Source organism: Triticum dicoccoides, chromosome 2B (assembly GCF_002162155.2).
Source record: "Triticum dicoccoides isolate Atlit2015 ecotype Zavitan chromosome 2B, WEW_v2.0, whole genome shotgun sequence".
In the NCBI taxonomy this organism is placed as follows: Eukaryota; Viridiplantae; Streptophyta; class Magnoliopsida; order Poales; family Poaceae; genus Triticum; species Triticum dicoccoides.
In genome coordinates this window covers 654,434,877-654,447,769 of record NC_041383.1, presented here as the reverse complement: position 1 = coordinate 654,447,769, position 12,893 = coordinate 654,434,877, and the positions used below count along the sequence as shown (strand labels likewise).

Here is a 12,893-nt window from a genome sequence, read left to right as displayed (position 1 = left end):
TTGTGGTTCTGAAACATTCTACTGCTTGCAGCGTTGATTGATCAGCGTAAACAGAACAACAGTGCAAAACTGCATATTAAGTAACTGTCAATTCTGTTTGTTATTTTGGCACGAGTTTTTTGTGGATCCCAGAAAGAAACAGCTTGAAAAGGTTCAGTTGTACGAAATGAATTACTAGGTCCCGCGATTTCTTACCATCAAGCTGGTTAAAACCCAGATTCTGCCCAACTGGCATATTTCCTTATTCCAACGATTATCATTCCAAAGTCCAAAGTATAGGTTACAAAACAGAACCGACCACAGTTTGACCCAACTATTCTTATACTCTGCAACCCCCTCTGCACCACCGCCGACAAGTGGATGGGGATCATTCCTAGGGGAAAGGATTCCCCGGTATCTAAGATCACTATAATCAATATCGGTATCATGTTGGAAAAAAAAAGTTCGATAATATGCCGCCACTGCTCTCAAGACACAAAAAAATTGGTGCTATGGTATAACCCGCCGCATCAATGCATATCGGCCTCGGTGTCGTTCAGCCTACAGCCTTTCGTCTCAAAAGGGAAGAACATGACGGCCACCCCCGAGAGGAAAACCACGAGCTCGAAGAGGAGGATCGCGGTCGTCTGATGGCAGTTGTGCACCAGAGCAACAGCGACAAGAGGGCACAGAATGCCGCCGATCCTGCCCACCGAGCTGGCGACGCCGATGCCTGTTGTCCTCACAGAGGTTGGGTAGATCTGGAAATGATGAAGCGAAGATGTGAATACTCTACTGTTCAATTTTAACACCTGACAAGAGGGTTCAGCCTTGCTTTCAAGACTGGCCGTCGAAAAGAGGAGTAGAACAGAACTAACCTCAGGAGCGTATATGTATACGATTGTGAAGCTCGCAGAAATGCAGAGCCGGGCACCGAATAATGAGATTCTTGTCAGTATTTCAGTGCGGGAAAACACTAGCGGGAATAAAAAGACACAGCTAGTGAAGAGCATCGAAGCCATTGAAAGCCTTCGCCCAATTCTATCCACGATCATGATGGACACGAATGACCCTGGAATCTCTGTTTCAAGAAAACATGGAAGAATCGGTCACCAAAGTAAGATTGTATGCACTGGAAAGTGATTAACATACAGATATTGTGTAAGAGTGAGAACAGACCTGCAAAGCTAGAAATAAACACGTTTTTGTACAGGCTCGAGTTGTTCGAGTGTACAGATTCAACCTCCTGTTCTGCACATATCCTATTTCCGTTACTTAACTCCGATGTCAACAGAACAATACCATAATACGAAAATGCATTCCCAAAGAAAGCCATCCACAGAAGCAGAGTTGCTCTGAGCAATTTTGGTGACAACAGCTTAGAAACAGACTTGAAACCTCCAAAATCGGAACCTTCGTCTTCCTTGATGTTGTCGTTTTCTTCTTCTTTAGCAGCTTTAGCAGTAGCAGCCAGAAGCGTTGCAGACTCGGAAACTTCATCTAGCTCAATGTTCTTGTCGGAAACAAGCTTACCCGAAGGGAGTTGTGCACCGTTTAACCTTGCCATTTTCTCCAGTACATCCACAGCCTCCATTGTTCTGCCTTTCATGCAGAGGAACCTTGGCGACTCTGGTGTGATAGCATAAAACAAAAGCAGCAGGAGAGACGGAACAGATGATAATGCTAGCAACCACCTCCAGCCAAACTTGGGCATAACTACCTGCCATCACCATGACCAAAATTAGACACAAGAACAACATGGTGAAGTAATCCAAGTCAAACATGTCCGATTTCACCACCAGAATATATGCCTCTCTGAACTAAAAACTGCCTACGCAGAACAGGATACATTGTCAAATTTTAGATGTTCTAATCCACGTATCCATGTGCAGATACAGAGGGACCAGACAGGTACTTGTCAGTATTGTTTCAGAAATGTTTCAAGGGATTGACAAGCATAACCAAGTGTCAAAGACTCTGGGCAATCTGCATTTTCTGACCTTTTATGCCCTTTTGATAGAAGTTACTTTCCAAAGTGATGTTTATCATGTATGTTGTTTACTGCCGGTATACATTAGCACTAGTCATAACGCCAGTTTCTGAACATGGAATGAGAAAAATTATACCCATGCAAGTGAAGCCTCAAAGATGGTACCGACAGTCCAAAATGCTGAGAGTACCACCATCCAAGTTCCTCTACTTGGAGCAGGAACAAATTCCAAGAACCAAGATCCAAGAACAGGTCCTCCTCCCAAGCCAATACCAACTAAAAATCGTAGAGCCATTAAAGCTACATAGTTTGGAGAAAAGGCACTCATGAATCCAGCTCCACTCGTCATAATGGCAGTAAAGAGAAACCCTTTCCTATAAAATTCAAACACAACAGAATATAAGAGCTTGTATGAGCTAAACAAGAAGAGTAAAAAAAATCAGGTAAGGTTTATGCATTAAACTTAAATAGGCATTCCCTACTTTTCACACATGCAACTATTCAAGGATCTATGATGAAAACAGTTTGGAGATTAATTTTCAAAGTGGCATAAAAAATAAAATTTTGGGTATTAACATCAGAGCTTTGCCATTTCTGAAGCAGTTACTGTTGGTAACCATAAGCAGTATCTGCGAGTGGAAACCAGGATAGATTGCAACATTATGCTAGATATCACCAAGAGGGAGATGGTCATGTGTAATTTGTGCGACAAAGTTGCATGAAAGAAGTAATGAATAGACCTGCCTCCTTCCATAGTTATCTGAGACCACACCCCAAGAGTAAGCTCCTATTAGCATTCCAACGAAAACAACACTTGTAATCATGCTTTCCTGGTGAGCAGTAAGATTCCATTCTAACTGAACGGATGGACCAACAAATGATAGCAGCATCATCTCCATTGCTTCTGCGATTAAGCCTATCCCAGCATAGGAGAGAATCAATATTTGGTACTTCCCAAAACCTGAAGATATAAGGGCGTCATCCACAGTATATGTGGCTGATTGTTCGTCCTCCATCTGGAAAATAGATATCATACTTGTTATTCATATAGCATCAGTCAGCAGAGTAAATCTACAGATCTTATATCTAAGTCCAAGGCTGAAAATAAAAATTGGTGCACTTATTTTAGGGGCTTTATTAGGCGGGTTTAATAAACATTTGTATTTTCTATTCCCTCGATTTATATGCAAAATCTAACATGAGACGAGAAAAAAAAAGACATGTCTGAAAAATTGTAAGAAAAGGACAGGCAATACAAAAAAGGACAGCCACACTTTTCTTGCCCCACTCCATTAACTGATGAACTCATGCATGATGCATCATGTGTTAGGCATCAATGCGTTGGATATCAGATAGATGATACTAGATCCAAAAGCAGTGCAGGCACACTTCCTACTAATGTCCAAGCAACTTAGGCGTTAATACACACACACAAACAGGATGTCTGCACGCATCATGAGAGTTGGGATCGATGCGTCGGACATTAGATAGATCATAGATCCAAAAGCATTGCAAGCGCACTTTCTACTGCCGAAGCAACTTAAGCATGAATACATACACAAGCAGGATGGCAGCAAGAACAGACCCACCAACCAATCCACCAACTGCGACCAAACAAGCACATGATAATTCAGAACAAGAACCAAAGCAAAGTCTAGAGAGCATCAATGGGAATAGCGACGAGAAGCATTCGGCGCATCGCATTGTCACAATCTGTTTACGTGCTTTGCGCGTTCCTGAAGCAAACGGTCAACTCGCGACCGACACCGGCTGAATCTGAAGAAATGGGGGTCGTGGATCCTCACCATTTCGATCGAGAGCTTGCCGGCCGGATCAGAGGGTGGCTTGGATAGCATTGATCCTCAGCAAGCTGGGAGCATCAAGCTCGGCCCTCGCCTAGCGCCTGGCGACAGAGTGCCTGCCCGCCTGACCAATTTCGTCGGATGCGTCGTCAGGCACGGCCTTGTCCTGAGAGATCCAAAAACAAGAAACGGGGACACGCACGTACGGATCACGCCACGAGGCCACAGAATACGAGAACGGGAGCTTGGCGAGGAGAAGAAGAGAAGAGGGACCAAACCGGAGGGAGGGAGGGAGGAGTGCGTTTCTTGGATCTGCACCGACGCAAGAAGCGCGTGATCCGGCGGGCGGGGGCGCGGGCAGCGGTGGGGTAGGGTGGATCGGCCGGGCGGGGACGGAAATGGGCGAGGAGGGATCGGAATGAAATCCTGGCGCCGGTTTAGGAATCGGCGAGAGTCTTGTCTGGTGATTTGTCTCCTCCGACGTTGTGGGATGGATGGCGGGTCTGGGTCGTAGGTTGGCAGCGGTGGCCCCTGCGGTGTGGGGATGGGATGGGGAGGGCAAGGAAAGGGAAGGAGATGCGAAGATGCGCGATGGAGCCCGCGGTATGACCGGACCGGGGAGCTTGGAAACGTGCCCGCAGTCAACGCCGGGGTACAGTGCGCGGCACATGGGCGTGTGATGACTTTGGCTTTGCGTTCTGCCACGGCGTCGTCGGCGAGGTACGGCTCCGTGAGAGCTACCGGGCGGCTGGGGCTGACCGTGTCCGGGGACGAAGGTTCGGCGCGCGAATTTGACTTGATCTGTGCGTTGCGTTCGTGTGTACCCCTCCTACTCGTCGGCAGGGATATACAGCCTGTTTGGTAAACAGTTGGGCAGGGGAAAGAGAGTTTGCATGAGGGTGCTTATAGAAGGATTAGTCATGGGAAGTAGATTTTTACTCTCATTCTCTTGTTTGGCATATGGTGGGAATTAACATGGGATAAAATTCTGCTCACGAATTAACAGGGTATCCTTTGGGAAGAAATAGGTGGAAATTGGTTTCCTCAACTCTCATTCCTCTTTCCACTTAAACTTCCATTCCCCCTAATCAAATAGTGCATTTTTAGTCTCGTCACCCCTCAACTCCCATTCCCCATCTCTAATTCCTTCGAACCAAACACGCTGTTAGTTTGGATCGTGTCCTCACTGGTTTGCCTGGGCAAAATAGTTGCCTGGACATCTCAGCAAAAATGCCTGGCCAGGCACGTCCATGTCACTAACCAAACACACCAAGGCAGGTTCCAGGCAAGCTCCAGGCCAGGCAGATTGAAACGTGGACATGAACCAAACTGACCCATAGTTAGTTGAGTGTCTGTATGTTGCCATGGAAGAAATTTTTTTCTGAAATCAAAAAAATACATCAATCAACAAGTCTGACTGTGTTTGTGAACATAGTATTATTTTCTTCAACGTACTTGCATGCTGCCACGGCGTCGTCGGCAAGGTACACCGTGAGAGCTACCGGGTGGCTGACCGTGTCCGGGAATGAAGGTGCGGCGCGGGAATTTGACTTGATCTGTGTGTTGCGTGAAAAAAAATTCAAAATAAACCTTAAACTTATAAACCAAAGATAGATTGAACCCCGAACTTTGAATTCTGAAAATTAACACTCTCAACTTGTCAATTCTGGTCTATCTCAGACCCTCGACCTGGTTGGCACACTGGGAATACTCAATCCCGGCCGGGATAACCTGCTATTCTGACATGCCGCGAATCCTCTTGAAAGAGAGGGGTGCCCTCGGGAACGCGGACACAGGTGGTGCATGGCTGTCGCCAGCTCGTGCCGTAAGGTGTTGGGTTAAGTCTCGCAACGAGCGCAACCCTCGTGTTTAGTTGCCACTATGAGTTTGGAACCCTGAACAGACCACCGGTGTTAAGCCGGAGGAAGGAGAGGATGAGGCCAAGTCATCATGCCCCTTATGCCCTGGGCGACACACGTGCTACAATGGGCGGGACAAAGGGTCGCGATCTCGCGAGGGTGAGCTAACTCCAAAAACCCGTCCGCAGTTGGGATTCAAATTAGGGAAAGGATCCTTTCTTCTATTGATTTGATAGAAATTCGTTTTTCTTTTCCTGTCTGTAGGATTTTGATTTTCGATGAATGAGCCTTTTGTAATGCTTTTATCTCTATTCTATGTCGCAGGCGCCTATCCAGTCTATAAACAAATACTAATGAGAAAATGAAAACTATACTAAACTAAAGAAAACATAGGATAGAGATCCTAAAATATAAAAAAGGGCATATTAGGGCTATACGGATTCGAACCGTAGACCTTCTCGCGTATTTGGTATATGGATATTATACGTATCAATGACCTGGTCAACCCTCTTAATTAATCATTAGACAAAATTAAGAAACATGAAAGGGTTGATAAATGATCAAGAAAAAACTTTTCTATTTTTCATTCTGAAATGTTCTTTTTATTATAATAAAGAGTAGGTGAATCAACTTACTAATTAAAAAAATTAGTAGAATTTCCTCTTTGGAATAGAAATTGGCTATTTCTACATAGGGAAAGTCGTGTGCAATGAAAAATGCAAGCACGATTTGGGGAGGGATTTTTCTCTAATGTTTGTTATGGTAAAACTTCGTTTAAAACGATGTGGTAGAAAGCAACGTGCGACTTGAAGGACATGATCGATTGTGGATTTTGCTATCCATCATTTTCCATAGTAATGAAAATGCTCTTGGCTCGACATAGCCTGTTCTATTTGTTCTGAACCAAATCTGCGCTGGGTTTAAGTAACATAGTACACGATGGAGCTCGAGAGGACATAATTTTTTTTATCAAGGGAAAGAATCCAGGGTTAGTGAAAACTAATAAATTAGGCCAACCTTGTCAGTCTATCCTTAATATAGAAATAAATTGAAAGGTTAAAATAAGAAGAAAGTCCAATAAAAGTATATCAGAATCAATCCCTCTTATTAGATTTCTATAGAAGAGATAAATGCTTTATCGAAGGAAATAAGAAAAAAGGGTATGTTGCTACTCTTTTGAAAGAAAAAAAATAAGAATTCCCGAAGTAATGTCTAAACCCAAGGATTTCACAAATCAAAGATGAAGGATTCCAGAACAAGTAAACACTTTTCGCCCATGAACAGTTTGTGTCAATGGATTCGTTTGATCAAAAACTTGAGATAACGGGTATGTGCCAAAAAAGGTCTCATAAGTAGTTATTAATAAAATTGAAGTTGAAGTTGGAGTTACCAAAGTTTGGGGAGTCGGTTTCGATTGACGTATGAATACTCTACGAATAGTTTTTTGAACTGCATGTTGTAAAGGACCAAGAGCCAATCCGAATTGATCTTGTAACAGATCTACAACCGAACGAATATGTTTATTTTTCAAGTGATTCATATCGTCATCGTCAAGTATATCCGTTCCAAATTTCATTCCAATCAAATGATCCGTAGCGGCCAATACATCTCGTGGTAACAAGAATGTATTTGTTCTGAGGTATATCAAGATTAAGTCTCCGATTCATATTATGCTGCAGTTATAATTGATCAAAAAGGCAATCCAAAAGGAACTCGAGTTTTTGGCGCGATTGCCGAGGAATTGAGAGAATTGAATTTTACCAAAATAGTTACATTAGCTCCTGAAGTATTATAAATACTAGTAGGCGAAATTGAGATCAAAGAATTAATTTAGTAGATTGTGTTTTACGTATATGTTTTAAAATCCAAAATGAAAAAAAAGAAAACATGTTGATTATAGAAAAATTAGGAGGAACCTAGAATTAGAGTCTTATGGGCAAGGACACTATTGCTGATTTACTAACCTCTATAAGAAATGCGGACATGAATAAAAAAGGAACAGTTCAAGTAGTATCTACAAATATTACCGAAAACATTGTTAAAATACTTCTACGAGAGGGTTTTATTGAAAGTGTTCGGAAACATCAGGAACATAACAGATATTTCTTGGTTTCAACTTTGCGACATCAAAAGAGAAAGACTAGAAAAGGAATATATAGAACAAGAACCTTTTTAAAGCGTATCAGCCGACCCGGCTTACGAATTTATACCAACTATCAAGGAATTCCTAAAGTTTTGGGTGGAATGGGAATTGCTATTCTAAAACTTAGGTAATTTATAGTCATTAGGATTTTAGTTCTATATGAAGTAAGGACTATTGGATAATTTCTTATAAACATAGGTTTTCATTGGAATTCACTCAATCAGTTAATTATGGAACTGGATCAAGAGAGCTGTTTCATCTTTGTTTTAAAGAAATATAAAAATTAATTATGAATAGAATGTAAAATGATTCAACTTTTTTATTTATTTTTATAAATATCTTTATTTAGGTAATAAAATAACTTCGTTGCCTAGTTATTTTATTAACTTTTTGAATTTAACCAACTAAACCCATTCTTAATTTTTAATTATTTCAATGAGATAATTTTTTGAAAAAATTAAGAATTTCAGTATTTTTTCCTATTTTTTTATTTATTCTTTCAGAAAGAGATAAGAATTGGTTTGGTGAATCGGAAAGCGCTTTTTCTTATTCTAGCAGACGGAATTACTTTGGTCTAATTTAGGCCTTTCAAATCTATTTTATTTTATCTAATTCTATCTACGCCCCAGGGGCTAGGAACAAAACGGTCCTTTCCTTTTTCTGATCATAGAGAAATCTATTTCTATATATTAGTATTAGTTAGTAGTACTATTAGTTACCGATCCCGACTCTGTGAGTTCTTTCTTCCGTGATGAACTGTCGGCACCAGTCCTACATTTTTTTCTCCGTGGACTGAGGAGAAAGGGGGCTCGGCAGGAAGAGGATTGTACCATGAGAGAAGCACAGAGGTCAACCCGCTTCAAATATGAAACATGGATTCTGGCAATGCAACGGAGTTGGGTCCTCATATCGATCCGAATGAATCAGTCTTTCTACAGAGGTCAATCTTTGCCTATTAGGCAAGAGGATAACAAGTTCTAAATTCTGTCTCGGTAGGACATGGATTTCTATTACTATGAAATTCATAAATGAAAATGAAGTAGTTAATGGGAGGGCTACCGTTATCCTTTTTCTTGTATGTGTTCCTAAGAGAAGTAATTTGTCCTCATGTTTCGAGGTCTCAAGAAAAGGGCGTGGAAACAGATAGAAACTCTTGAATGGAAATTGAAAAGAAATGTAGCCCCTGTTCCTTCGAAAATGGTAAGATCTTTGGTGCAAGAAGAAGGGGCGACCCATATCATCTTGACTTGGTTCTGCTTCCCCTCTTTTTTTAAGAATACCGAGTCGGGTTCTTCTCCTACCAGTATGGAATAGAACATGCTGAACAAGATCTCCTTCATGGAAACCTGCTCGATTTAGATCGGGAAAATCGTACAGATTTTATGAAACCATGTGCGATGGCTCGAATCCATAGTCAATCCTACTTTCGATAGGACCAGTTGACAATTGAATCAAATTTTTCCCATTATTTGACTATCCATAATAGTGCGGAAAGAAAGCCCGGAGGAAGAGTGGCCTTGAGTTTATCGCCCCTTTGCCTTAGGATTCGTTAATTATCTTTCTCGATGGGACGGGGAAGGGATATAACTCAGTGGTAGAGTGTCACCTTGACGTGGTGGAAGTCATCAGTTCGAGCTTGATTATCCCTAAACCCAATGTGAGTTTTTTCTATTTTGACTTACTCCCCCGCCACGAGCGAATGGGAATGGATAAGAGGCTTGTGGGATTGACGTGATAGGGTAGGGTTGGCTATACTGCTGGTGGCGAACTCCAGGCTAACGAGAATTTGGGCCAGCCCACTACCCCACAACTAGGTAGCCTGTTTTTGAAATGTTCATTTTTCTTTAAAAAAATCAACATTTTATAAAAAGATGTTTGTGTTTACATTTTTTCATAAATTAGTAAAATGTTCGAGAATTAAAAATATGTTCATGTGTTTCAAAAAACTTTTCATGTTTTCGGAAAATGTTTATAAATTAAAAAAACATGTTTAAAAAAATTGTACAAATTCCCAAAAATGCTCCCTTTTTTCATTTGGTTCATATATTCAAAAACGAATTCTTGAATTTTAGAAAATGTTTGCACATTTTAAAAATTGTTCAGAAGTTAAAAATACCCCCTTGTTTTCTATTTTTTTAAATAAAATTCAAAAAAAATTCATGTTTTACAAATAATGTTTGGATATTTAACATTCTATTTGTATTTTGAAGATTGTTTGCAATTTTTAAAAGTGTTCACATTTTTCAAAAATATTTGGAATTTCAAAAGTTTTCATAGGTTTCAAAAAATATCTTTGAATTTTAGAAATGGTGTCACATTCTCTAAAATATGTTTTGGATTTTTTTAATTATCTTTGTTTTCTTTTATGAATGCTAATGTGTTTTCTTATATATGTCACGTTGTCTACCATGTATGCGTGGCCCGAGTGCGAGGCCCCGAGTTTGAGTCCTCACTAGCTCACTGGTTTCGTTATAGAAGAAAAAGTGGCTTCGTGCATTTCAAAAACTATGACTATGTATTCAAAAAAGTGTTGAAAAGGTGCATTTAAAAAATATACATTATGTATTTACAAAATATTCAAAGTATATTAAAAAAGTTTAAAGTTTGCGCTAAAAGTGTACATTGTGTACTGAGAAAAATAGACATGTGCCAAAAAAAGAAACCAATTAAAAACGGCAAAGAAACAAAAAGAAAAGCAAAAGAACCAAACAATACGAAAAAACCAAGAAATAAACAAAAGAAAACCAAAAATATAATGAAGAAAAAACCCAAAGAAAACAGAAAGTACTCCCTCTGTTCCTAAATATAAGTCTTTTTAGTGAACTACAACATACATATGTATATAGACATATTTTAGACTGTAGATTCACTCATTTTACTCTGTATGCAGTCCCTTGTTGAAATCTCTAAAAAGACTTATATTTAGGAACAGAGGGAGTACGATGAAGGGGGGAAAAGAAAACCAATAAAAAAACAAAGAAAACCAAAGTTAAACAAAAAAAACAGAGAAGAGCAAGTCAACCTACATCTAAGCACGAGCCGCGCGAGCGACTGTGCTAATGGCCGGCCCGATTTGTCTTAATGTCCAGCGAATACCAGGTAAGCGCTTTGAAGGTTGGAACTAGACAGGGATTGACAAGTTCAGAGTGCCACTTTTCAGGATTCAAAGTTTAGGGTTCAATTTATCTTTTGCCTATGAGTTCAAGGTTTGTTTTGGACTTTTTCCGTGGGTTGCCTTCGTGTGTACCCCTCCTACTCGTTCGCAATAAGCCGCAAGGATATAGTTAGCTGAGTATCCGTATGTTGCCATGGATTTTTTTTTGAAATTAGATAACCCAGCAGTCAACAAGTCCGACTGTGTTTGTGAACATATTATTTTCTTCAACATACTTGCATCATGAAAATATGAGGTTTTAAAATGGGGAACCTTGCAAGAGGATAGTACTACAACTAAAAGCTACTCCCTACATTTCACAATGTAGTGCGTTCATGCTTGCCGAGATCTAATTTTAACCATAAATTTAACCAACGAGACCAACTGTGGCGGAAACAAACATTATACCATTAAATTCGTATTTTCGATATGAATTCAGTGGTATAATTTTTGCCCCCGACGCAGTCGGTCTCATTGGTTAAATATAAGGTCAAATTTAGATTTTGGGAAGCGCGAGCGCACTAAATTGTGGAATGGAGGGAATATAACAATAGCCATCATAAAATGATATATGGTGCTGCAACTAAAAGCTATAACAAAGGCCATCATAAAATAACTTCTAAAGTGATATCCCCAGCAATAAAGGAAGTTAGATACAGACAGACAAGGTAATGGGTCCACCATTAAAAGGAACTCTAAGGCGGTAGGAGGCGATCGCGAGGCGATCATGCACCTACGCTAGGATTAGGGTTTCGGCTTCTCGGGTGGTTTGCATCTAACAACGGCTGGGGGGCGATGACGCATCCCTGGGCGCAGGCTAGGAGTTTTGTTCTTTGCTCCGTACGATGTTCATGGCGGGGACTATGGATGGCGAGGCGATGAAGGCCACGAGGGACAAGGTAACCACTCCTACGACAACGGGTGCAGCGTCGACGGGGACGGAGACTCCAATGGCGCAGCGAACGGGTGGATCTGATATTCGGGGGTCATGTAGATCCCTGGTGGAGAGAAAAACCCTGGATCCGGTGGCGTGCTTGTCTGCGCGGATGGTGTTGGAAATATGCCCTAGAGGCAATAATAAATAAGTTATTATTATATTTCCTTGTTCATGATAATCGTTTATTATCCATGCTATACTTGTATTGATAGGAAACTCAGATACATGTGTGGATACATAGACAACACCATGTCCCTAGTAAGCCTCTAGTTGACTAGCTCGTTGATCAATAGATGGTTACGGTTTCCTGCCCATGGACATTGGATGTCGTTGATAACGGGATCACATCATTAGGAGAATGATGTGATGGACAAGACCCAATCCTAAGCCTAGCACAAAGATCGTAGTTCGTATGCTAAAGCTTTTCTAATGTCAAGTATCATTTCCTTAGACCATGAGATTGTGCAACTCCCGGATACCGTAGGAATGCTTTGGGTGTACCAAACGTAACAACGTAACTGGGTGGCTATAAAGGTGCACTACAGGTATCTCCGAAAGTGTCTGTTGGGTTGGCACGAATCGAGACTGGGATTTGTCACTCCGTGTAAACGGAGAGGTATCTCTGGGCCCACTCGGTAGGAAATCATCATAATGTGCACAATGTGACCAAGGGGTTGATCACAGGATGATGTGTTACAGAACGAGTAAAGAGACTTGCCGGTAATGAGATTGAACAAGGTATCGGGATACCGACGATCGAATCTCGAGCAAGTACAATACCGCTAGACAAAGGGAATTGTATATGGGATCGATTGAGTCCTTGACATCGTGGTTCATCCGATGAGATCATCGTGGAACATGTGGGAGCCAACATGGGTATCCATATCCCGCTGTTGGTTATTGACCGGAGAACGTCTCGGTCATGTCTACATGGTTCCCGAACCCGTAGGGTCTACACACTTAAGGTTCGATGACGCTAGGGTTATAAAGGAAGTTTGTATGTGGTTACCAAATGTTGTTCGGAGTCCC

General features: G+C 41.1%; 1 protein-coding gene across 2 annotated transcripts; it reads right to left on the bottom strand.

The window, feature by feature from the left end:
• Positions 1-203: 203 nt before the first annotated feature.
• LOC119365425 (organic cation/carnitine transporter 7-like) lies at positions 204-4,341 on the bottom strand. Of its 2 annotated transcripts, XM_037631058.1 has the most exons (7): positions 4,050-4,341; positions 3,775-3,937; positions 2,714-2,985; positions 2,106-2,343; positions 1,159-1,699; positions 858-1,060; positions 204-740 (listed from the first exon to the last, which is right to left on the bottom strand). In XM_037631058.1, the coding sequence occupies exons 2-7, from the start codon at positions 3,823-3,825 to the stop codon at positions 510-512; spliced, it is 1,536 nt and encodes a 511-aa protein (XP_037486955.1). In that variant the 5' UTR covers positions 3,826-3,937; positions 4,050-4,341; the 3' UTR covers positions 204-509. The 2 variants fall into 2 exon arrangements, with proteins under 2 accessions (XP_037486955.1, XP_037486956.1); XM_037631059.1 differs by lacking the exons at positions 3,775-3,937; positions 4,050-4,341 and having other exon boundaries at positions 2,710-2,854.
• Between the last annotated feature and the right edge of the window lie 8,552 nt (positions 4,342-12,893).